This window comes from Pseudorasbora parva, chromosome 1 (assembly GCF_024679245.1).
Source record: "Pseudorasbora parva isolate DD20220531a chromosome 1, ASM2467924v1, whole genome shotgun sequence".
In the NCBI taxonomy this organism is placed as follows: Eukaryota; Metazoa; Chordata; class Actinopteri; order Cypriniformes; family Gobionidae; genus Pseudorasbora; species Pseudorasbora parva.
The window spans coordinates 2,072,294-2,098,984 of record NC_090172.1 but is presented as its reverse complement, the minus strand read 5'-3'; the positions used below and the strand labels follow the sequence as shown (position 1 = coordinate 2,098,984).

General features: G+C 41.4%; 1 protein-coding gene and 1 pseudogene across 1 annotated transcript in view; both read left to right on the top strand.

Moving 5' to 3' along the window:
• Positions 1-26,691, top strand: part of piezo1 (piezo type mechanosensitive ion channel component 1 (Er blood group)) — a 202,054-nt gene that overhangs the window by 138,467 nt on the left and 36,896 nt on the right. Inside the window, 14 exon segments of the mRNA XM_067452042.1 lie at positions 126-284; positions 5,759-5,865; positions 7,133-7,296; positions 7,843-8,019; positions 12,714-12,839; positions 13,333-13,533; positions 14,716-14,920; positions 18,406-18,510; positions 18,997-19,153; positions 21,644-21,887; positions 21,971-22,067; positions 23,869-24,034; positions 25,688-25,777; positions 26,458-26,540. Of these exon segments, the coding sequence (XP_067308143.1) occupies positions 126-284; positions 5,759-5,865; positions 7,133-7,296; positions 7,843-8,019; positions 12,714-12,839; positions 13,333-13,533; positions 14,716-14,920; positions 18,406-18,510; positions 18,997-19,153; positions 21,644-21,887; positions 21,971-22,067; positions 23,869-24,034; positions 25,688-25,777; positions 26,458-26,540 (2,081 nt within the window).
• On the top strand, positions 1,752-1,866 carry LOC137088984 (5S ribosomal RNA; annotated as a pseudogene).

Genomic DNA, 26,691 nt, shown 5'->3' with positions numbered 1-26,691 from the left:
AGTCTGGGAAGGTCTTGATATTTTATGTTTTGTTATAAACTGTTCACACATAAAAAAAAGTGAAAATAGCCGATTTAATGCAGATTGCATGCATGTGATAATTGCGTGTGTTTCTCCATCTTTAGGTTGGCCGACATTGGACTGGAGACGTTTAAACTCTCGGAGCTCTTCTCCAGTATTCTGATCCCAGGCTTCTTCCTGTTGGCCTGTATTCTGCAGCTGCACTACTTCCATAAGCCCTTCATGAAGATCACAGATCTGGAGAACGTGACTCCAATCCACAGGCATGAGCAAATGCATACAGATATTCTAGACTAGTTTACATGACCTAAATAAAATGCATTTTAGAATAATTTAAAAGGCATTAAGAGCTGTCAGAGTTAGTATATGTGGCTAATTTAATTTTGAATGCTATTTGTACACTTGTTCACACTCGTCATGTTTGGTTCGATTAAAACAAACCCTGGTGCGATTGCTCGGTTAGTGCGGTTCATTTGAACACGTGAACGCTGCCATCCCAACCCTGGTGCGCACCAAACAAGCGGACCGAGAGGGCTATGAAGACGGGTCTCGGTCCGCTTCCAAACCAACTCTGGTGCGGTTCGACTGATATATGAACGCAACACAGACCAAAGACATGTAGACGGACCAAAAACAGGACGTGATGTCACAAGATGAGACGCATAGTCAGCTGATTTGACGACGCGGAAAGATCGGTGTATCCAAAATAAATAATGTTAACGGTAGAGGGCAAACGTAGAGCAACGAGGAAGAGCCTCATCAATATTTGGTCAGACGAGCGTGTTTTGAAAATGCTAGAAAAACGCACAAAAAGCACACCGGGTTCTTCTCATCACAGGACCTGCTGCCCATTAGTCGGTACAGACGACAGAACGGCCGTCTCTTTTGCACAACGGAGGAAATCCTGGAGCTGTTTTGAATGTTTTGAACACTTTATGAGCTCTTCATGAGTTCTCAGCTGGTAAAAATAATGCCATGTGTTCACGCATAAAATGATGGCGTTTAATCAGCACACAGCGTTGTTCTGAGTGTTCAAGTAAGCAGCTCCTCCGTCATATAAGCCGACCAATCAGGTTGTGAGCGTCTCCCTGAGCCTTTGGTTCGCTAACTTTAGGTTCGCTGTTATAAATACCAGTGTGAACGCTAAGCGGACCAGGACTATATGTTTTGTTTTTGTTTTTTGGTCCGGACAAAACGAACCAAACTAACCGAACTACAAGTGTGAACGCAGCCTTACACTCATTTTGTTCTGTGAGATTTTTTAACACTGAGAATCCGAAACTAGAAACACCGAACATTCATGGATACCCGTCTTCAAGCACTCACCAGTCATTTTTAGATAGATTGAAAAATGCTCTCAAATAGATTTAATTCACTCATCCTTTATTTCTCATCCTTCCTTTGCACTTTGTAACAAATCGTTCCCTCGTGGGTCAAAAGGACCCCAAGCCCTAAAATTATACTTTATTTATCTTTTTTTTTTTTGATCCAGAAAGCTTATTTAATTTAATTTTGATACGATTTCTTCAAATTTTCAATAATAAAATGTTTTGGATATATTTTTTTTACCCTTAAATTACTAGATTTTATCAATAAATAATGAATAATAATTTCAGCACACTCAAAATAACCCTTTTCTATATGGAGCAGATGAGCTGTTCCGCTGGGTCCCAAAGTCGGTTTCTCTTCAGTGTGCATTCAGACATTACAAAATAGTGTTTGTTAGTATTACCAGCAGCCATATCACCCTGTAGCCAAGACTGGTTTCCCACTGAAGCTAAGCAGGGCTGAGCCTGGTCAGTACCTGGATGGGAGACCAACTGGGAAAACCAGGAGCTGCTGGTAGAGGTGTTAGTGAGGCCAGCAGGGGGCGCTCACCTGTGGTCTGTGTGGGTCCTAACGCCCCAGTATAGTGATGGGGACACTATACTGACAAAGAGCACCGTCTTTCGGATGAGACGTTTAACCGAGGTCCTGACTCTCTGTGGTCGTTAAAAATCCCAGGATGTCCTTCGATAAAGAGTAGGGGTGTAACCCCGGCATCCTGGCCAAATTTGCCCATTGGCCCCTGTCCATCATGGCCTCCTAACAATCCCCATATCCTGATTGGTTTAATCACTCTGTCTCCTCTCCACCAATCAGCTGGTGTGCGGTGGGTGTTCTGGCGCAAAATGGCTGCCGTCGCATCATTCAGGTGGATGCTGCACATTGGTGGTGGTTGAGGAGATTCCCCCCTTCTATACGTAAAGCGCTTTGGGTGTCTAGAAAAGCGCTATATAAATGTAATTAATTATTATTATTATTACTATTATTATTATTGTTATTATTATTATTATTATTATTAGAATTTTTTTATTTTTATTTTTTTTGTATGTGCACTGAAGCATTCCTCGCATTCAATTAATTCCTATGGGGGTCAAATTGACCCGTGAGGGAAGGATTTGTTACTTTTTTATATTTCAACCACAAAACCCTTCAAATCCAGTATTTTGTGTGTGTCCGTGTGCGTGTGTGTGTGGGTGCGCGTGCGTGTGTGTCTGTGTGTGTGAGTGTGTGTGTGTGCGCGTGTGCGTGTGAGCGTGTGTGTGTGTGTGTGTGTGTGCGCGCGTGTGTATGTGCGTGCGCGCGTGTGTGCGTGTGTGTGTGTGTGTGTGTGTGTGTTTGTGGTTTAAGTATGACAGAAGTCCTGAGGTCTTGGAACACTACATTTTTATATTTCAACCACAAAACCCTTCAAATCCAGTATTTTGTGTGTGCGTGTGCGTGTGTGTGTGTGGGTGCGTGCGTGCGTGTGCGCGTGTGTGTCTGTGTGTGTGTGTGTGTGTGTGTGAGTGTGTGTGTGTGCGTGTGTGTGCGTGTGTGTGTGTGTGTGCGTGTGTGTGTGTGTGCGTGTGTGTGCGTGTGTGTGTGTATTTGTGGTTTAAGTATGACAGAAGTCCTGAGGTCTTGGAACACTACATTTTTAAAAAGGGAAGGATGAGGGTTAAAAATTAAAGACATATTTTCCGTTTATTTAACTGCAGCTTCCAAATACTTGTGTAATAATAAAACATGTGATCACGAGACCCCTACTGACCACAGGGTTTAGGATTAGGGTTTATTTACTTGTAATTATACATAATATACAGTGGATATAAAAAGTCCACACTCTCCTGTTAAAACAGCTGTTTTTTTGTGCTGTAAAAAATTCAACAAAGATAAATCATATCAGACCGTTTGCATCTTTAGTTTAAAATTATAACCTATGTATTGACAGAGACTTTTAAAAATATTTTAGAGGGGAAAAAAAACAATAACTTAAAATTACACCATAACATTTGGCCCTCTAGAGGTTATAAAACAACCATACATTTTGCAGATTGTTTTGGTTGTGCTTTTGCTGAGCGCACGGCTGTGCAGATGAATATGGTTCTCCTACTGATCATAAAGCATTCACTGCTAGTCTTAAGATATATAACTAGCACTCTCAGACAGCAAATGCAGTGAGTTTGCTTCCTTCTTCTCAGAGAAAATCAAAAATATCAGAAAGGCGATCAGCACATCCTCTAGTTGCTCTGGGGTCAGTCAGATCAGACCAAACCCTCGGAAAATTACTATGTCTGATTTCGAAACAATTGGCGGTAAAATTTTAGAAGATACAGTACAGCATCTTAAAACATCAACCTGCACCCTTGACGCACTCCCCACTTCTTTTTTCAAAAGTGTGTTTAACTGTTTGGAAGCAGATCTCCTAGAAGTGGTGAACTCCTCACTTCTCTGTGGGACTTTTCCAACCGCCCTTAAAACTGCAATAGTTAAGCCTCTCCTGAAAAAGAGAAATCTGGATAACTCCATACTGAGCAACTACAGACCAATCTCAAATCTCCCCTTCATAGGCAAAATCATCGAAAAAGTTGTTTTCAATCAGTTGAACAAATTCTTAAACTCAAACGGATTCTTTGACAATTTTCAATCTGGTTTCCGTCCACATCACAGTACAGAGACAGCGCTCATAAAGATTATAAATGATATTCGCTTAAACACTGATACAGGCAAAACATCAATTCTGGTTCTACTCGATCTCAGTGCTGCATTCGACACTGTTGACCACAACATACTTCTAGACAGGCTGGAAAACTGGGTCGGGCTTTCTGGGATGGTCCTCAGATGGTTCAGATCATACTTAGAAGGGAGAGGTTATTATGTGAGTATAGGAGACCATAAGTCTGAGTGGACATCCATGACATGCGGAGTCCCACAAGGGTCAATTCTAGCACCTCTCCTGTTTAACCTGTATATGCTGCCACTGAGCCAAATAATGAAAAAGAACAATATTGCTTACCACAGCTATGCTGACGACACCCAGCTCTACTTAGCACTGTCACCTAATGACTACAGCCCCATTGACTCCCTGTGCAAATGCATTGATGAAGTTAACGACTGGATGTGCCAAAACTATCTTCAGTTAAACAAAGACAAAACCGAAATCACTACATTTGGAAACAAAGATGAAATTCTCAAGGTGAACGCGTATCTTGAGGCTAAAGGTCTGATAACAAAAAATCAAGTCAGGAATCTTGGTGTAATTTTGGAGTCAGACCTGAGTTTCAGTAGTCATGTCAAAGCAATAACTAAATCAGCATACTATCATCGGAAAAATATTGCAAGGATTAGATGTTTTGTCTCCAGGCAAGACTTAGAGAAACTGGTTCATGCTTTCATCACCAGTAGGGTGGACTATTGTAATGGCCTTCTCACCGGCCTTCCTAAAAAGACCATTAGACAGCTGCAGCTCATACAGAACGCTGCTGCCAGGATTCTGAGCAGAACCAGAAAATATGACCATATCACACCAGTCCTCAGGTCTTTACACTGGCTTCCAGTTACATTTAGGATCGATTTTAAAGTACTATTACTTGTTTATAAATCACTCAATGAGCTAGGACCCCAATACATCGCAGATATGCTGATTAAATACAAACCCAACAGATCACTTAGATCAGCAGGATCAAGTCAGTTAGAAATACCAAGAGTTCACTCAAAGCAAGGAGAGTCTGCCTTTAGCTATTATGCCAGCCGTAGTTGGAACCGGCTTCCTGAACCGATCAGATGTGCTCCAACAGTAGCCACATTCAAATCCAGACTCAAAACACATCTGTTTAGCTGTGCATTTACTGAATGAGCTCTGTGCCACTGTACGTCCGACTGATTGCACCTTATCTATGCATCATGTTTTAAATTTTTTTTTTAAATGTTTTAGTTTACCTGTTCTTTTCTTTGGTTATCATAATTTTATTACTTTTAATTCTCTTTACATTGTATTCTTTTTCTTATGCATTTTTTAGCCCTATTTTAATTCCTTTCTATGTAAAGCACTTTGAATTGCCATTGTGTATGAAATGTGCTATATAAATAAACTTGCCTTGCCTTGCCTTACAGGGATATAGAAATCATTTCCAGTGCAGTGCTACTACAAACATAATGCAGCAGCCCTTTACAATAGATAATGCTTTACAGTGAACTCTGTTAGAAAGCTACATATGGCAGTTTATCTGTTCAATAAAGCACCTTACTCACAATCGTCTCCACATCGCTTTTACAATATATCAAACCCCTCAGTTCTCTCTATCTCTGAAAAGCCAGGTTAATGTTTATTCTTGTTTTATTACGAGCTCTGTCGTGTTCTCTGATTAGGGTTAGGATAGGGTTTTTCTTTTCTGTTGATTTTTTCCGATGATCACTGTTCATTTCCCCGCAGGAAGAGAGGTATAGAGAATCCGGATTTGGTCCGATCCACGGAGGAAGTGAGATTTGAGGAGGAAGATCCCATCACAGATCAGGGTGATGATCCGTCCGAGGTGGACGGTGAGAGTAATACATAATCTGTGCTGATTGAGCTCAATGAAAGCAGGTTTACACTTACTAGAGGTGCACCGATACTACATCTCTGCGGAAATATATCTCTTCCAGATAAGGCTGAACACTATACAGGGAACCTCTCATTTGGTTCATTACTGTAATATTAGAGTTTAAATGAATAGAGCTAACTAATTAACTGTGAACAATTGAATAACTTTCCTGAGGTAAATGTAAGGTTAAGTGACACTGTTATTGACGCATTTTCACAGCTTAAACATAGGTTGATCGATTGAATGAGACATGATACATTTCAGTAAGTTGTCCTGTATCTTTCAACATATGCATGAACATGTTTTTTTAGTGCTTTAACTTCTATTAAAGTGGAAGAAAAGGCTCGCCGCTTGAACCGAGGTGCTACAGCGATCCATCATTGCACATTTAAAAGTGCCAAAGCCATTTATTGTCTGAATTTCATGATCAAATGGATGGGATTTAAAACCTGATACTTAGTTTCTCATCACAAATAGCAAAGCACAAATCTCTTTGTGGTTATTGGATGGGAGGCGCTACAAATAATGTTAGGTGGGGGGGATAAACCGCAGACCTGGCAACCCTGAACTACGGATGATTCAGAGGGTCAAATAGAGGCTGTCGCTTTAACTTTGACAGCCCTAAATTCAACACGAGACATTTTCTGCACACACAGCATGAGTTGCAGTCTGACATGTTTTGACTGACAGGATATAATCGTCCCTGATCATTAAACAATGCTTTTATCGTTACCGATTATTGGCCGATATATCGGTGCATCCCTAGTCAATACACTGCAAAAAATGCTTTTCTTACCTATTATTTTGTCTTGTTTTTAGACCAAATATAAAACAACCCTTGCATTAAGAAGCATTTTCTAGACAAGCTAAAGTTTTTTTCTTGTTTTGGGAAAAAATAACTCAAAATGAAAAGAGTTTTTGCTTAAAATAAGATAAATAATCTGCCAATGGGGTGAGAAAAATAATCTTAATTCAAACAGAAAACAAGATTATTTTACTCACCCCATTGGCAGATTATTTATCTTATTTTAAGTAAAAACTCTCTTCATTTTGAGTTATTTTTCCACAAAACAAGACAATTTTTGGTTGTCTAGTAAATGTTTCTTAATGTAAGATTTTTTTTTAGATATTTTGACTTTTATATTCTGGGATTTTGGCAAAGTACCCATACAGTCAAAGACACACACCTCATTTTTGAATGTGCTTCCTTGCTCCGTTCTCAGAGGCGATACCCAGTAAGTGGGGACTGGTGATGGACAGACTAATGGTGCTCTCTAGGAAGTTCTCCGACACCTTGACCCACGTCCAGAGTTTCATTTGGAGAGTATTGGAGCTGCACGTCGTCAAAATAGTGGCTTTTTTTGCCGTCTGGGTTGCACTATTGGAGGTCTGCACACTTTCATATTCAAGACATTGCATCATTTGCATTTGCACTGCAAAAAATGCTTTTCTTACTAAGTATTTTTGTCTTCTAGTCAAAATATCAAAACATTCTTACATTAAGAAACATTTACTAGACAAGTACAAATTATTGTCTTGTTTTGGGGAAAAATAACTCAAAATGAAGAGAGTTTTTGCTTAAAATAAGATAAATAATCTGTCAATGGGGTGAGAAAAATAATCTTGTTTTCTGTTTGAATTAAGATTATTTTACTCACCCCATTGGCAGATTATTTATCTTATTTTAAGCAAAAACTCTCTTCATTTTGAGTTATTTTTTCCCTAAACAAGACAATTACTTTTGCTTGTCTAGTAAATACTTCTTGTTTTAAGAATTTTTAGATGTTTGGACTAGAAACAAGACAAAAATACTGAGTAAGAAAAGCATTTTTTTTTTTTTTTTGCCGTGTGCGCATTTGACTTTGAAACAGCCATGAGGTGATAATATGGCAGATTCACACTTCACTGCCCTGTTTTCCCGCTTCATTCTCAGCCGTCTGCGATGAACTTGGTGCTGGTGGTGCTGTGGACTTTCGCCATGCCTTACGGCCGCTTCAGAGCCATGGCATCCTGTCTCTCCACCATCTGGGTTTGTGTCATCATCGTCTGCAAGATGCTGTACCAGCTCAGTGTCGTCAACCCGGCGGAGTACTCCAACAACTGCACCGCGGTGAGAGACACACACACACACACACACACACACACACACACACACACACACACACACACACACACACACACACACACACACACACACACACACACACATACACACACACACACACACACACACACACACACACACACACACACACCTATGCATAGTCTTCACTGTATCAATGAAATTTAGATTGATTTTTAATAACGCTACTAAAGTGATTCAGTCAAGAGCAGTGAGTGATTTTCTCTTCCTCTTTTGTTGTTTGATCAACATTAATGGCAGGCGGCAGCAGGTTTATTAGGCTGCTGTCACTTTAAGAGCAAATGCACGGATCCAATACACTGATGTGTACCTGTTAAGTGTGTGTGCGACCGTGTGTGTATGTACGAGTGTGCGTGTCTGTTAAGTGTGCGAGTGTTTGCGAGCGTGTTTATGTGAGTGTGCATACGTGTGTGTGCATGTGTGTGCGAGCGTGTGTGTATGTGTCTGTGTGTGCGACCGTGTGTGTATGTGCGAGTCTGTGTGCCTGTTTAGTGTGCGAGTGTTTATGCAAGTGTGTGTGTGTGTGTGTGTGTGTGTGTGTGTGTGTGTGTGTGTGCAACAACGTGTGTATGTCCGAGTGTGCAAGTCTGTTAAGAGTGCGAGTGTTTGCGAGTGTGTTTATGTGAGTATGCATGTCTGTGTGTGCGAGTGTGTATGTCCGACCGTGTGTGTATGTGTGTGTCTCTGTTAAGTGTGCGAGTGTTTGTGAGTGTGTTTATGTGACTGTGTGTGTGTGTGAGTGACCGTGTGTGTATGTGTGAGTCTGTGTGCCTGTTTAGTGTGCGAGTGTTTGCGAGTGTGTGTGTGTGTATGTGCGTGCGACCGTGTGTGTATGTGTGCGTGTGCGTCTCTGTTAAGTGTGCGAGTCTTTGTGAGTGTGTTTATGTGACTGTGTGTGTGTGTGAGTGACCGTGTGTGTATGTGTGAGTCTGTGTGCCTGTTTAGTGTGCGAGTGTTTGCGAGTGTGTGTGTGTGTGTGAGTGTGCATCTCTGTTAAGTGTGCGAGTGTTTGTGAGTGTGTTTATGCGAGTGTACATATGTGTGTGTGCGAGCATGTGTGTATGTGTCTGTGTGTGCGTGTGTGCGCGTTTGTGTGTGCGAAAGTGTCTGTGCGTGTGTGTATGTGCGTGTCTGCAAGTGTGTGTGAGCGTGTGTGCAAATGTGCGTGCGCGTGTGTGTGCATGAACGAGTGAAAAATAAAGTATTGCCATACTGTACAGCCTTAATTGATTATATGATCTGAACAAACATTTTAACCAAATATTAAAACAAAAACAATAATACAGATGTTTTTTAATATTTCTGGACACTGCACCATTAGTTCTACAAACATTCATGTTTTCACACATCATGTGATAGGTGCTAATTATCAGAACCAGACCTATCATTTGGAGCTTGTAGATGATTAAAAGGCCATATCTAAGTGTGGACACAACTACCCATGACCTGTGCACAAGCACTCATAAAATGTCAAATCTTTTACACTTTTAAACACATTCAGGCAGCGCGTTCTCTTCCTCCCACACGTGTCCCGAGATTAACAGCAGCAACACCGTCTCATAAACTTAGCACTTATTAAACAAACACCCTGAAGCGTGGATGAAGCTGAAGTGTTTAGTCTCGTGTTTTATGGATGTGCGGATTGTTTCTGTCAGGTTGGCTGTTTAAAAGCCTTGTGTTTGTCGCCATATAAACAGCCAAACTTTAGTTATTAGTCTCTTCTGCTGACTGGGGTTTGCCTCAGGGCCTAAAAGGGGCCTAGCACTTGAAATGTCCCTTGTAAATGTATTTATTTCCATTCAGCTGTCACGTCACAGACAAGGGAAAATGGTGCGAGGACTCATGTGCAGGAGAATGATAATTTATTAGCAAAAACAAAACATAAACTCAAAACAACAACCCACGAGGGGGAAAAACACGTAATAGAATAATAAAAATACAAACTAAAACAAACCAACAGAATCACGGTGAGGACGGAAGACGCAGACATACACAAGGATCCAACACAGACTGACAAACACAAGGAGCTTATAAAGGGAAGAAATCAAGAGGGAACAGGTGGGAGAAATCAACACTAATCAGATAACAAGGGGGAGGGATCAGACAATACATGAGCACATGCTCAGAATGACAAAACCCACATGTGCACACAAGACAGGACAGGCATGTGACATCAGCAGGGTCGTAGCAAGCTTTTCAAAAGTGTGGAGGATGGATGTGGTTTGTTTGTTAACAATACAAACGATGAATACAATGACAGAATGGTACAAAAGGTTTAACGTACAATAAGGTGACCAGATTTCTTATTTGAGTGGACAAAATATCACAAAAAATCAAATTTACTATCTATTAATTAAAAAACGGGGACAATATATTTTTACTGAAATGTTTTTTTGGTGTTGTGGGCTCCCTATATCATTATTAACATTAATAATTATTATGATTTAGTTTGATTATTACAATTTTTGGTCTGGTTTTAATACGATTCACAGCACCCGCAAAAAAAACAACAACAAACAATGCAAACAGTTAATAGTAATCATTGTAAATCCGTTCAAAACAACCTAAAAACACATTACAGAAATAAAACAACATAAACATGATATGATCATTAAAACTATTTAACAAATATAATTGTATTTAATACTTTCATTTTCACAAGTTTATACTGTATAAATTAGCCTACTTCTTTAAAACTTTAAATGTTTTGTTACGTTTTTTCTTAACTCCTATCTTTAATTGGTCTTGTTATTTTACATTTAGGCTTATTTTAAGCATTTGTTAAGTGCTAATACACATTAAGTATGTATATTCTGCACATCAATCAATCATCTTTATTTATATCACGCTTTTACAATGCCGATTGCCTCAAAGCAGCTTCACAGTGTTAAACAGGATAATATTGCAACAAAAGTTCTGGAGTAAACAGTGATGTTATCAGCTCATTTTAATTTATCATAGAGCGACAGTGTGGGCAGATCAATATTATAGTTTATAGAATTAAATAAGACCTAATTAAATCATTTTATTTGTATATTTAGCTGAATAACTTGGATAATAATGTTAGTGTCCCCAACTGAGCAAGCCAAGCCAAAGGCGACCAAAGGAACCGAAACTCCATCAGGGCACGACGGAGAAAAAAATAAAATTATTTTTACACACATGTAAGTTAACCCCTTTCACACTGCACGTCGGACCCGCAATATTCCCGGAGCATTGCCGGGTCGCCTTCTGTGTAAAAGCAACCACGTCCCGGGATTGATTACCGAATTGAACCCGGGTCGGGGACCTAGTAACATTGCGGGGTTTGATCCGGGATGAGCGCTGTGTGAACAAAAGCCAAAACTAATGCCGCAACGTGTGCGTAGTTATCGTGCGACTCCTAGAGCTTGTTTTTTCAATAACACAACCCTGCAGTGCCAGAAGAGCTTGTCGGTGTTTTAAACGCAGAGAGTGTTCGAATACAAAAGAAACTAAAATTAAAGGGTTACTTCAGCGATTAGCATATGGCTTTGTATCAGTAGAAACCCTGGAGTATATTCAAATGACCGTGCTCCCCCCTCTTATATCCCCCTGAGACGAGAGATTTATGCATTTTATTTCTGGAAAAATTCCTCACGTGACGCAAATTGACGATATTTGCGTCACGAGAGGAATGATTGCCCAGAGGCTAAAGACTACAGCCAGCAGAGGGAGCCATTTCCGCATGTTTTCAACTCGTGCATGGGGAATGGAGATCACACTCACAGCACAGCTCAGCTACAGGCATTCATTTAAACGGATGCTAAGCAATGTAAGTGTTTTAACTTCTCAAATTAATTTCTATGAAAGTTAAGCTTCCAAAGGCATGAACTGAAAAGGCGCTGTGAATGTGTGCCGCGGATGTGGTCGCGATTACCTCAGCTCTCATCACGAGAGCTCATCAACTCATTTATGACGTTAAATGTAATCTGACTCCTAATCTGAGTCTGCTGTGAGACTCGCGCGGCAACTCGATCATTATATTGAACACACATTCAGTATTTAATTGTACTTTCTGAACTCAATCACTGTAATCCAGTAGCGGTGGCTTTGGGAATGGACTCCCAGGGCAGCGAAGCATTCTGGGAATTGTAGTCTTTCATCCCCATGAGACAAAAATACATTTTCTGTCTTTTCTCAGTCTAGAAAGCACCAAATGCAAAAATAATTTCACATTTCTACTACATTAATGACCCAGTTTAAATACAGATTCATCTTCCCAGCGCTGAAGTACCCCTTTAAACAAGCAGAAATGAGCACAAACTGGACACAAGTCGAGACCACGGAGCTCCTTACTATCCACGCTGAAGCGGAGATCGCTCGCCGTTATACGTCACATCAGGATGTCACGTGTCAACTCAACCCGGGACCGTTACGGGTTGTGTGTGAAAGCGCACATATTACGGTATTTCGCTGGCAGTGTGAATGGACCAAATCTAGCGTCCCGGGAACAAATGCCGGGTCGCATTATCCGTGTATTTGCCGGAATCGCAGTGTGAAAGGGGCTTTAGTGTAATTGTGCCTAGTATTCAGTTATTGTGTCGTGTCCTAAACAGATGCAACAAGATGATGATATGATAGTAAACATCTCACTTTTGGTGTGGGCTCAGTGTTTACTCTTCCTCTCTCTGTGTCTGTAGCCAATGGGGAACGAGACCAGTCTAGAAGCGGATGAAGTCCTAAACTCTACGCTGTATAGAGCGCCTGTGGACCCAGCCAACTGGTTCGGCTTCAGGAAAGATGCTACTGTGCTTGGATACAGCAAGGTGAGATTCAGTTTCACTGCAAAAAATGCTCTTCTTACTCAGTAATGTGTCTTGTTTCTAGTCTAAATATCTAACAGTTCTTAAATCAAGAGGCATTTACTAGATAATCTTTTCTATCACATTTACTACAATCTTTCCATCACAGCAAAAACTCACTTCATTTTGATATTTTTCCACAGAAAACAAGCAAAAATATCTTATGTCATTTTACTGATCTAGTAAATGCATCTTGATTTAAGAATATTTAGATGTTTGGACTGGAATCAAGAAAAAATACTAAATAAGAAGAGCATTTTTTGCAGTGTTCCTTATTGTGATGAATATCCGGGTGAAGCGCTTCCCAAACAAGAGCAAATGTGGGGCGGGGCTTAATTTTGTCCTTCAAGAATACATCAAATTATAATCATATCTGTGTGTTTGTGGCTACTGTAGCGCCTCATGGTTAGTTTTCGTCCTGTACGGTCCATCACGAGCTCTGTGTTGTGTCCATTAGGATCATCTGCTGGTCCTGATGCTGCTGGTGTTCGAGGCGACGGTGTACCGGCACCAGATCCATCACTACAGACAGCAGCAGCGCTCGCCGCCTCCCATCCCAGTCATCTTCCCTCAGGCCACTCGGGACACGCTGGACCAGAGTCTCCTGCAGTGTGTCAGATACCTGCTCAACTACACCTTCTATAAGTTTGGCCTTGAGGTATGAGTTCCGACCAGAAGTACTCAAACCGGTTACATTTCCATTCCTTGTTACACGTCGTAATGACGAAATTCGCATGCGAAAGTTTTGCATGTGAAAAAATTAATTCGACCTCACATTATGTCAATCACGCTTGCACACTGGCTCCGAAACTTTCACACAAAAAAAAAATCGGAACATTTCGATTGTCTGCGTTTTGGCATCTGTAAAAAACGCATTTTGAGAGACGTTTTGAAAAAAATACTAAAATACTACAAATATTATTATATCACAGCTATAATTATAGCACACCAAGTCCCTGTAAATCGTGTGTGTGTGTGTGCGCGCGTGTGTGTGTGTGTGTGTGTGTGTGTATCCATAGACATACACTGCCAGTCTCTGTTCAGGATCAATTGATTCACAGAAATTGTTGGTCTTCTTTAATATGTGGCTCCAGTATCGCTAGCAAAGCATCAAACTGAGCCAATGACACTGAAGTAAACTTTCAGGGCTGGCGCTCCGCACACGCACATCACGCACTGCGCGTAGGGCACCAAGTGCTTGGGGGGGGGCACCAAAAAATCTGGCTAAAAAAAATAGGCTACTAGTATAAATAACAAATGAAATATTTCTAAAAGCATGTTAATAAACAAAAGCAATACAAAAGTAATATAGGCCTAGACCAAATTAGTCGAGAAAAAGGTGAATCTCTGTGCCAGCCAAATTAGACCGCTTAGATAAATATTTTTTGTTTTTGTACTATGGCATACGGTCATTTTCAAGAGGTTTGGCCAAGGGCGACATCTGTTGGTGAAACTGCAATTAGAAAAACCGCCAAGCATTTGTGCTTAGGGCACCCAAATGGCTAGCATCGGCCCTGTAAACTTTGGATCAGTCTGGATAAATAATGAGGCTGAAATCTCCTTGGATGGATCAAATATCCTCTTTCTTTTTCTCTTTTTAAAATCATCCTCAGTACTTGAAGACATCATTTTGTATTGGTTCACTTTTTCCGTAAAGCATTCTTTAATACGCATCGGACTCAGTGTGCAAGGTCTCTGTGCGTGATTAATTTTTTCAGATCACAGAATACGAAAAACATGTGAAAATATCGGACTCAGTGTTCAAAGGCCTTGACTCTAATCCTAACCGTATAGTAAGTAGGTTCGTTAATATCTGATGATAATCTGATTCCACCTCTAGATCTGTTTCCTCATGACTGTGAATGTCATTGGCCAGCGAATGAACTTCCTGGTTATTATCCACGGCTGTTGGTTGGTGGCCATCGTGGTGCAGCGACGCAGAGCAGCCATTGCCAAGATCTGGTCGAAGTACTGCCTGTTTCTGGTTGTCTTCATGATATACCAGTACGTTCTGTGTGTGGGCATCCCTCCTGCGCTCTGTATAGGTGAGTGATGTCTGGATCAATATCAATATCACTTTAACATCTATCCTTTCTGTCTAATTAATATATGGAAATATATGGTTGCGCAGCAAAATAAGATGCTTCATGGCTACTGTAGCAGATGGAGAGTTTGGGGTGTGGCTACTGTAGCAGATGGAGAGTTTGGGGTGTGGCTACTGTAGCAGATGGAGAGTTTGGGGTGTGACTACTGTAGCAGATGGAGAGTTTGGGGTGTGGCTACTGTAGCAGATGGAGAGTTTGGGGTGTGGCTACTGTAGCAGATGGAGAGTTTGGGGTGTGACTACTGTAGCAGATGGAGAGTTTGGGGTGTGGCTACTGTAGCAGATGGAGAGTTTGGGGTGTGACTACTGTAGCAGATGGAGAGTTTGGGGTGTGGCTACTGTAGCAGATGGAGAGTTTGGGGTGTGGCTACTGTAGCAGATGGAGAGTTTGGGGTGTGGCTACTGTAGCAGATGGAGAGTTTGGGGTGTGGCTACTGTAGCAGATGGAGAGTTTGGGGTGAGGCTACTGTAGCAGATGGAGAGTTTGGGGTGTGGCTACTGTAGCAGATGGAGAGTTTGGGGTGTGACTACTGTAGCAGATGGAGAGTTTGGGGTGTGGCTACTGTAGCAGATGGAGAGTTTGGGGTGTGACTACTGTAGCAGATGGAGAGTTTGGGGTGTGGCTACTGTAGCAGATGGAGAGTTTGGGGTGTGGCTACTGTAGCAGATGGAGAGTTTGGGGTGTGGCTACTGTAGCAGATGGAGAGTTTGGGGTGTGGCTACTGTAGCAGATGGAGAGATTGGGGTGTGGCTACTGTAGCAGATGGAGAGTTTGGGGCGTGGCTACTGTAGCAGATGGAGAGTTTGGGGTGTGGCTACTGTAGCAGATGGAGAGTTTGGGGTGTGGTTACTGTAGCAGATGGAGAGTTTGGGGTGTGGCTACTGTAGCAGATGGAGAGTTTGGGGTGTGGCTACTGTAGCAGATGGAGAGTTTGGGGCGTGGCTACTGTAGCAGATGGAGAGTTTGGGGCGTGGCTACTGAAGCAGATGGAAAGTTTGGGGTGTGGCTACTGTAGCAGATGGAGAGTTTGGGGTGTGGCTACTGTAGCAGATGGAGAGTTTGGGGTGTGGCTACTGTAGCAGATGGAGAGTTTGGGGTGTGGCTACTGTAGCAGATGGAGAGTTTGGGGCGTGGCTACTGTAGCAGATGGAGAGTTTGGGGTCTGGCTACTGTAGCAGATGGAGAGTTTGGGGTGTGGCTACTGTAGCAGATGGAGAGTTTGGGGCGTGGCTACTGTAGCAGGTGGAGAGTTTGGGGTGTGGCTACTGTACAGGTGGAGAGTTTGGGGTGTGGCTACTGTACAGGTGGAGAGTTTGGGGTGTGGCTACTGTACAGGTGGAGAGTTTGGGGTCTGGCTACTGTACAGGTGGAGAGTTTGGGGTGTGGCTACTGTAGCAGATGGAGAGTTTGGGGCGTGGCTACTGTAGCAGGTGGAGAGTTTGGGGTGTGACTACTGTAGCAGATGGAGAGTTTGGGGTGTGGCTACTGTAGCAGATGGAGAGTTTGGGGTGTGGCTACTGTAGCAGATGGAGAGTTTGGGGTGTGACTACTGTAGCAGATGGAGAGTTTGGGGTGTGGCTACTGTAGCAGATGGAGAGTTTGGGGTGTGACTACTGTAGCAGATGGAGAGTTTGGGGTGTGGCTACTGTAGCAGATGGAGAGTTTGGGGTGTGGCTACTGTAGCAGATGGAGAGTTTGGGGTGTGGCTACTGTAGCAGATGGAGAGTTTGGGGTGTGGCTACTGTAGCAGATGGAGAGTTTGGGGTGAGGCTACTGTAGCAGATGGAGAGTTTGGGGTGTGGCTACTGTAGCAGATGGAGAGTTTGGGGTGTGACTACTGTAGCAGATGGAGAGTTTGGGGTGTGGCTACTGTAGCAGATGGAGAGTTTGGGGTGTGACTACTGTAGCAGATGGAGAGTTTGGGGTGTGGCTACTGTAGCAGATGGAGAGTTTGGGGTGTGGCTACTGTAGCAGATGGAGAGTTTGGGGTGTGGCTACTGTAGCAGATGGAGAGTTTGGGGTGTGGCTACTGTAGCAGATGGAGAGATTGGGGTGTGGCTACTGTAGCAGATGGAGAGTTTGGGGCGTGGCTACTGTAGCAGATGGAGAGTTTGGGGTGTGGCTACTGTAGCAGATGGAGAGTTTGGGGTGTGGTTACTGTAGCAGATGGAGAGTTTGGGGTGTGGCTACTGTAGCAGATGGAGAGTTTGGGGTGTGGCTACTGTAGCAGATGGAGAGTTTGGGGCGTGGCTACTGTAGCAGATGGAGAGTTTGGGGTGTGGCTACTGTAGCAGATGGAGAGTTTGGGGCGTGGCTACTGAAGCAGATGGAAAGTTTGGGGTGTGGCTACTGTAGCAGATGGAGAGTTTGGGGTGTGGCTACTGTAGCAGATGGAGAGTTTGGGGTGTGGCTAATGTAGCAGATGGAGAGTTTGGGGTGTGGCTACTGTAGCAGATGGAGAGTTTGGGGCGTGGCTACTGTAGCAGATGGAGAGTTTGGGGTGAGGCTACTGTAGCAGATGGAGAGTTTGGGGTGTGGCTACTGTAGCAGGTGGAGAGTTTGGGGTGTGGCTACTGTAGTAGGCGGAGAGTTTGAGGTGTGGCTACTGTAGCAGATGGAGAGTTTGGGGTGAGGCTACTGTAGCAGATGGAGAGTTTGGGGTGTGGCTACTGTAGCAGGTGGAGAGTTTGGGGTGTGGCTACTGTAGCAGATGGAGAGTTTGGGGTGTGGCTACTGTAGCAGATGGAGAGTTTGGGGTGTGGCTACTGTAGCAGATGGAGAGTTTGGGGTGTGGCTACTGTAGTAGGCGGAGAGTTTGAGGTGTGGCTACTGTAGTAGGCGGAGAGTTTGGGGTGTGGCTACTGTAGTAGGCGGAGCCAGAGGCTGTTTAGTCACTGTTGGACCATGACTGATGCATTACATAGGAAATTCAGCTTCAGTTACAGGAGTGTAAGCCAAAACTCACTGCATTTAGGCCATCAGACGTCATGAACACATCAAAGCTAATGGGGTAATGAGATGCTGCACGCTACAACGAACCCTTCAATACCATATAGCATCATCACACACCCGTTCAGAACATTGTCCTTTACTTATAACCCATCTCTAATCTTCTAAATGCAATTATAAGGCATTAAGATGTTATGAAGCTATTTTTAACATTAACATTGTGATTTTCTGTGAAGCTGTGTATTGTGAATAGCGCTATACCAAATAAATTTTATTTGCCTTAAACCATCAAAATACACCAGTGCAAATCAGCTCAGGCTAGTTTAAGTTAATCCTACATCAGAGTCAACAGCAAAACACCATGCTGATGTATGTGTACAGTGGCCAACGATTACCACAGATTAATTACAAGAACGCTTCCTTTTCTCGGTAAGTGACCTGACTCTAGTAACCTGAGCTTTCTCACATGGCTATAGATTACCCTTGGAGATGGAGAACCTCAGTAACTATCCACTCAGCTCTGGTTAAATGGATCTACTTACCTGACTTCTACACCATTCCCAACTCCAGGAACCTCATATGTAAGTGACCCCGTAAACAGAACGATGATATAATTACTCACCAGTTATCCAACCTACAAAGTTTTCAGACACTGAAGCCACTTGGAAAATTAATGACTGTCTATTTATTGTTACCTAAAGAACACCAGCACCTAGTTTGTGCATCTAATGCAGTGACTTTAGAAATACTTTTAGGGGCCTTATATCCACATTATTTGTAATAATAGCAGATGATTCCTTACCTTGAATATGCAAGGCTTCTAATTTCAGCCATTTGCAACCATTTTAGCTGTTCAAAAGAGTCCGTTATGCGGTTTAATGTTGGTATTTGCTTTATTTTTTTTATTTTGTACTGCTTTGTAATGCAAACAGTTTCACTATAGTTTGTGGCTTATTATTCTAGTTGTTTACCAGAATGAGAAATCATTTACTTCTGCATGGAAAAACAAGATGGATTTAGTGAAATCTCAAAAAATGCATAAAATGTTTGCCAATGGTCTGTTTCAGCGGACTTCCTTCTGCTGATGTGTGCATCACAGCAGTGGGCGGTGTTTGAAAATGAGAGAAAGGAAGAGTGGATGGTCATGGGAGGAGAGAACAAAGACAACCCGGACCCCATGGAAAATATGCCCTTCAACCCGGCCCCAAACTTCATCAACTGCAGGCAAGTGCATTAGTAACAAATGAGAAATAAATACAACTTTACTCGTCAGGGATCGGGTGAAGCGAGAGTGTAACGTTGCTGTTTGAGCATAAACAACATCTGCAAAGTTACAGCGCTCAAAGTTCAAAGCAAAGGGAGATATTTTCTTTTAAAGAAATCGTTTTTAAGGACTACAACAAATGACTGGTAGGAACTACAACGAGCTTCTTCACGGGTTAGTGACATCACTAACACTAAAATTTACATAAACCCCGCCCCCGGAATTACATGTGATAAAAGCAAGATGTCAACAGAAGTTATAACCGTAATTAAACTAAACTATCCCTGTTCTCTCTTCATCAGCAGATATTCTCTGGTTCATCTCACAACAGTTCCCACACCAGCGGTTTAGAGATTATCATGACAAAATATGCTAATTAATGATTGAAGATCGTTAACTTATAAATTCAGCAACTAACCATTCAAAAACGTCCTGTTTCATTCTACATGTTGTCTCTTCGTTCTGTCATTTTCAGTGTGTGTGTGTGAGGTATTTAGAGCTGCTATCGCAAGTTTCTGAAGCTCCGCCCTTTTCTAGAAATGGGGCAGGGAGCAGCAGCTCAAATTAAAATGACTTTAATTGCATTTAAATGGACACACACAAAAAAGGCATGTTTTTCCTTAAAGGGGGGGCGAAACACTCAGTTTCAGTCAATCTCATGTCAATCTTGAGTACCTATAGAGTAGTATTGCATCCTTCATATCTCCGAAAAGTCTTTAGTTTTATCATATTTATAAAAGAAATATGGGCTGTACCGAGTCTTTCCGGAAAAAAACGAGCGCCTGGAGGCGTATCGTGTGGGCGGAGCTAAAGAATGACGAGCGGTGACGTCCTCAAGCGTGGAGAAGCCCATCGCTATCTCAGCTAATACAGATAATGATCCAGAATCAAATCTGAGGGAGAAATAAATTGAACTGGAGAAACGGCAGCAGCAGGACGTCCGTCTCTGTGGTATGTAAGTTACTGTATTTAGCGGGCCTCTCCACATTTCTGTGTCTTTACTCGCAGTTTATGAGGACATGATTCGGTTTATGGACTATTGTATGCGTCTAGACCTTAGCAGTAGCAAGCAAAACGGTTTCGCACGTCAGACTAGTGTAACGTTATACAGAGAACAACAATGGAGTCCGTTAGCGCATTTGAATGACGAAGCACGCGATCGTGTCGTTTACTGATGTTTCCTCACGCGACGATAGCCGACAGCACAGACATCTGAAGCAGTTTAACTCACCGGCTGCTTCCAAAGCAGGACCGAACCTTTATCGCTGGGACCGCTCCGTCAGAAACACACTTCTTTGGTATGATTTGGTGAAGTCCTGACAGCAGTGGCGTGGAAATCCACTTTGAGACGCGACTGAAGCGATGTTGTGAAGCTTCTCGTCATTTCTGCGTTCAAATCGGTTCAAATTCAGCGCTGCCTTCCCAGAATGCTGTGCTGAAGCGCTGAAGTCGCTCGACGTCACTCATAGGAATAAAGAGAAACGCGGCGCCACATGTTCACGGACGACTAGATCTGCATCTGAGAGACTGTTTACAGCGTGCATTTCCTCTCTCGCTCTAGTCACGCGCGCGCGCACCCTACCGGGAGAAGAGCCCGTACGGCCCATACAAGGACCTTCCGCTCTATTAACGTCAAGCCGACCCATACTCGAAAAAAACTCTCCGAAACTTGTGAGAAACCGGAAGGAGTATTTTTAACACAGAAATACTCCATCAAACGTCCAACATTAGTTTTTGAAACTTTGTCTATGTTTAGGATGGGAATCCAAGTCTTTAACAGTGGAAAGCTCAGTATGCATGAAACAGCATTTCACCGCCCCTTTAACCTCAAAAAGTGACAATATTAACATGCTAAAAAAAAAAGATCTGTGGGGTATTTTGAGCTGAAACTTCACATGCACACTCTGGGGACATTACAGACTTATTTGACATCTTGTAAAAAGGGGCATAATAGGACCCAATTAACATGGCTTATTGCTATCATAAACAGCAGTGAGAGCTACAATTACATTTTAGTCACAATATTTTCTGTTTTTGCTCAATTTTGTTCCAAACAAAGCCGAACTGTTGTGTGTCTGTTTCATTACTTAATTAATTGTGTTTTTTAAAGAATCGAGTGAGTCAATGATTCAATGACTCATTCATAAAGACGGTCACTTGCTTCGTTCCTGATTGAATCAGCCGCTTGAATCAGAATCGGTTGAATGAACGATTCAATGACTCACTCATTAATGCAGTGACTTGGCACCACCTACTGTTTTTTTTAAGTCTCATATTATTTCATTTTTTGATTCATATTTATGCCACCTGTGCGCTGCATATCAATGCTTATCTAATCTAACACAATTATGAATTAAACACATTTTGGAGGGTAATTTCTCAGCCAAACTTGATGTGATAATGCGATTAATTTGATTAATCTATTAGATTAAAATCTGTGTGTGTTGTAGGTCCTATCTGGACATGGCAAAGGTCTTGGTGTTCCGGTACATGTTCTGGGTCGTGCTGACGGTGGTTTTTGTGACCGGAGCGACTCGGATCAGTGTGTTCGGATTGGGTTATCTCATGGCCTGCTTCTTCTTCCTGCTTTACGGCACAAGGCTGCTAATCAAGCCATCACGCACACGTCTGGTTATGTGGGACTGTCTCATCATGTACAATTTGGCTGTGATCATTTCCAAGAACATCCTGTCTGTGAGTAAGCATTTCACTGAGCATTTACACATACGACTACAGAGAGAAGAGCTTTGTTTCAACAGCCCTGTTGCTTGTGTTAGATCCTGGCCTGTGTGTTTGTGGTGGAGATGCAGAAGAACTTCTGCTGGGTCATTCAGATCTTCAGTCTGGTGTGCACCGTCAAAGGCTACTATGACCGTAAGTTTTGCACTCTTATCTGCGTTTTCAAGCACATTGGCATAGTATCATAGGCTGTCTCACTGCTGCAGAATTCACTGTTTTTGTCTAAGTAAGGGATAATAACATAAGGCCAGCAACTTTCTTAAAGGGATAGTTCCCCTACAAATGAGATACAACAAAGTGTTTTGTATTTTGTGTCTGTACAGTTGCTTTTGAATAGATCTCTATATGGGTCAAACTGACCCATGAACAGCAAGAGTGTATAACATTTCCCTAAACCTCAGTATGTTGAAACTTTGCATGCATGTTCATGATCCTAAATGAGAAAAAGTCACAAATTCTTAAAGGGATAGTTCACTTTAAAATGAAAAATCTGTCATCCTCTACTCACCCTCAAGTTGTTTCAAAAGGGAAGATATTTTGAAGAATGTCAGTAACCAATCAGTTAACTGGAGCCATTGACTTCCATAATAGGAAAAAAAAATACTATGGAAGTCAATGGCTCCAGTTAACTGATTGGTTACTGACATTCTTCAAAATATCTTCCCTTGTGTTCAGCTGAAGAAAGAAACTCATACAGGTTTGATAGTATTTTAGAAAGATTAAAAAAAATTAATGATAGCGGATTTTTTACCATATGTGCCTGACGAAATATAAATCGGTATTGAAATAAATAGGGAAAAGCTATAACAAAACCAGCATAACAAAATATAACCAAAACAAATCTTATCATTTTGGGTCTATACAGTATTAAATATGTGGGTCAAATTCACCCAAGAACATCACAAATATAACAGAAATGATGTGTGTATATGTCAAAACACATCAGCGTGTTGAGACTTTGCATGCATGTTCATGACCCTAAATGAGAAAAACAGGTTAACCGGTGTTTCAGTCAACTCAAAAATCGAAATGGGTCAAATTGAGTGTTAAAGTTGTCATGAAATGGAAGTTACGCTAGTGTTTCTTCCCTATTGTGCCGTATATTTGAGTTAATCGATTCCCAAACAAGAACAAATGTAGGGGCATGGTTTGATTGTGTCTGTGGGGAATTGATTGGATGGTGGTGGTTTGCTATTGGCTGATCTCATGTGAGTGACAGGTGGCCCCGCCCTCATCATCAGAGAAGTTATTCTGATTCAAGATTATGAAAACAATAATGATGTGCACCGATAAATCATTTCACGAGTTCACACTTACAAATAAGTCAGATAGAATAAATGGTATGCGTATTTGGCGTGCTGTCCGAGGAGAGGGCTCCGAGCTCGGTATTTGGCCAGAACCCAAAAAAAATTATTTTCTGAAGTTTTCTGCTTAAAAAAATAGTCATGCACCGCCAAAAATGACTTGATATGTAATTCATTTATTTACAAATAATCTGCAATCCAAGTTACTGTATTTAGAAAATGTATTTAGCTACATTGTAACTATTATACAGCCGCTTGATCTTTTAGAGGTTCACTGTTTATCTAAGAGTGCGTTTATTTTTCTTACCACATTGTAAAATAGTTTTTCTTGTTTTTTTTCTTCTTGTATTAAGTAATTGTTTTGTTCCTTGCACACTCTTCTCTCTCAATTTTACTTTTCGAACACATTTTAATACTTTTAACTCAATCTAATTAAAGCTGTAGTCAGCTACTTTTGCAATTTAACCAGTCAGATAATTTAAATTATGAAAATATAATCAGTTATTGGATGGCAGAAGTATTTGTAGAAGCGAGATGAACTTGGTTCTTGAGCACTATCTGGAGGGCAATGCTTGTAATCTTTGTTTTAAAATGTGACACAAATGTAGTGAATGTGTGTGTTTGCTCCTCAGCTAAATCAGTGGATGATAAAGATTGCTCTCTGCCTGTGGAAGAGGCCGGCATTATCTGGGACAGCATCTGTTTCTTCTTCCTCCTGCTGCAGAGGAGAGTCTTCCTCAGTTTTTACTTCCTTCATGTGTCGGCAGACCTCCAGGCTTCAGCGAGACAGGCCTCGCGGTAAGATGTGAACAATTCCTATGTCATACAAGGGAAAAACTATCAACAGAGAAGGTTTTACCATCTGTGCAGGTCTTCACTGAACAGAGTTCATTACCATACAATTATTAGGGGCCACCTATTGAAACCTATTGAAATCACTATTCTTCTTCCGTTTCTTCTGCCATTGGAGTCTATGTCAGCCGTCATCGGCAGTTGCTCCGATTTTTTGGGGAAAATTGAAACAGAACATCACCAGACCTTGCTAACAAAATTGTATGGAATTCAAGTCAAATCGTTTTTTATAAACCTGCAACAAAATTTTGCATAGCTCTTGCGAAAACAGACATAAGGATGTATCTCCACAACCCTTTATCGTTTTCAGACCAAACTTGGTACGTGTCATTACAAGCAGAACCTGAAGTGACCTGCAGGGGCACAGTTACACAGTTACTAAAAACACAGTTACTGGCTATTTTTGCTTATAACCTCTGAACTGTTGTTCCAAAAATCATAAAAGTGGTCTCATTAGATTCAGGACGTCATGCCGAGTCGAATTTTACCATATCGGCCATTTTGGCTGTCTGACATTTTGAATTATGTGATGAAATGCTGTATTTTAAGAAAACATGAACAGATTGTTACGAAACTCGGTATGGGTCATCAGCATGATGCCCTGAAGGACCCTGAGAAGTTTCGAAACAGGTTATAACTTTGGGTGTGGTTGACTTATTTTCATGGGAGTAACTTTTTTTGTCTCCTGAATCCTTGCCGAGTCTAACGATACCAGATGTGCCAGGTTTCGGCATATGGTTTGTGCAGCGTTGTAATTTAGCACTTAAAAAAACTTTAGCTGATATCTTCGAAGCCACTAGTCCGATCGAGACGAAACCAGCCTGAGAAGTTCGAAAACATAGGTCGGTAGCTAATTGGCAGAGCCAAGATGTCAAAATATTGATAGTAGGGGGTAGAAAAATCCATATTTATAGTAAGGGGAAGCAAAATCCAATCAAAGTCAGGTATCAGTCATTTTTTACTTGTTTCTTCATATAAATGTCTATAACTCCCAAACAAAATGAAATATTTTCACCAAAATAGATACACACATGTATGGGCTCACTTCGAGGACACATTAAAAAATGGTAAGATTGTGCCTCTAGGTGGAGCTATAATAGAACAAAACATGAAATTCCCATTGAATATGATGCATTTTTTAGCCTTCTTGCCTAAAATCATCTTAAAATGTGTTTAATGACGTATTGTTGCAGTTGATCATTTTGGCATGTCTTGTCTTGTGCTTGGGCCCGATAATGGCTGCTTGCAGATATTGGCTTACTTGATTCTCCTTGAATATTTATCATTAACTATATACACACCTCAGAGGCTGTCACATCAGAACGGCATCTAGGCCAAGTTGAATTCAAAGGTTTCCACCCTGAAGTCTGTATATTGTTACGATCCCCTATTTCAAAGTTAGTCTTATTATGTAATAATTGGGGGCTCGTCCGGTATTTGAACCCGAAGCCAGAATCATACCTCTAGACTAGCTTTTAACGATGACAGCTTGACGTACACAATCTGACTTGAATGGAATGCATTGAAAACAGTTGGGGGGGTGGGGGGGGGATGGGTGTTCTGACATATAAAGCTTATTTTCTGTGTCTGTGGATTAAGGGGGTTCGAGCTCTTCCGAGCCAGCATCATAAAGAACATGCACTTCCACCAGCAGGCGGAGAAGAAGTCCATTCAGCAGCTGAAGGAATCGTGAGTTAACGCACATCCTTTTATTTGCCATAGTAAAAAAAAAAAAAAAAAAAAAAAAAAATATATATATATATATATATATATATATATATATATATATATATATATATATATATATATATATATATATATATTTTAAATATCTATAAGGAAATTGGGACTTTCTGACTCTTTTTCTCAGAACTGCAAGTTTATAAAAAAAGTCACAGTTGTGAGATATAAACTCGTGATTTGGAGTAAAAACGTCACAATTACAAAATTAACACAATTTTGAGGAAAGTCACCATTACGCCATAAACTATTCTGAGAAAAAAAACGGTTTCAAAATAAACACAAAATTGACAATTGCTAATAAATAATTTTGCATAAAAAGATCAATTGTGGGATGAAAATTCGCAATTCGGAGAAAAAAGTCACAATTGCGAAATAAAATAAACACAACTTTGTGTAAATGTCACAATTGCGAAATAAACAATTCTGATATAAACGTTATAAAATATGAACTTTATATCGTTTCTATCTCACCAATTTGATTTTATTTGGCGTGATTATAACTTGCATAAACTGAAAATTGTGATAAATAAAGCAGCAATTACCTTTTTATTTTTTAATTTGTGGTGGAAACGAGCCTGCATTACTTGTAGAGCTGTAGTCTCTCTCTAATGCTGATATTCCCTCAGGATGAACCGCATTCGGGACAAACAGCAGAAGTACAAGGAGAAGGAGGGACGCAAGACTTCAGATGTAGAGCCGCAGCCCGAGGGTACAACACACCAGCTGATCAGCTCTCTGTGTGTGTGTGTGTGTGTGTGTGTGTGTGTGTGTGTGTGTGTGTGTGTGTGTGTGTGTGTGTGTGATTGGTAGGTTTATGGGCAGGGGCAGTGTAAGGGGATAGAATGTACAGTCTGTACAGT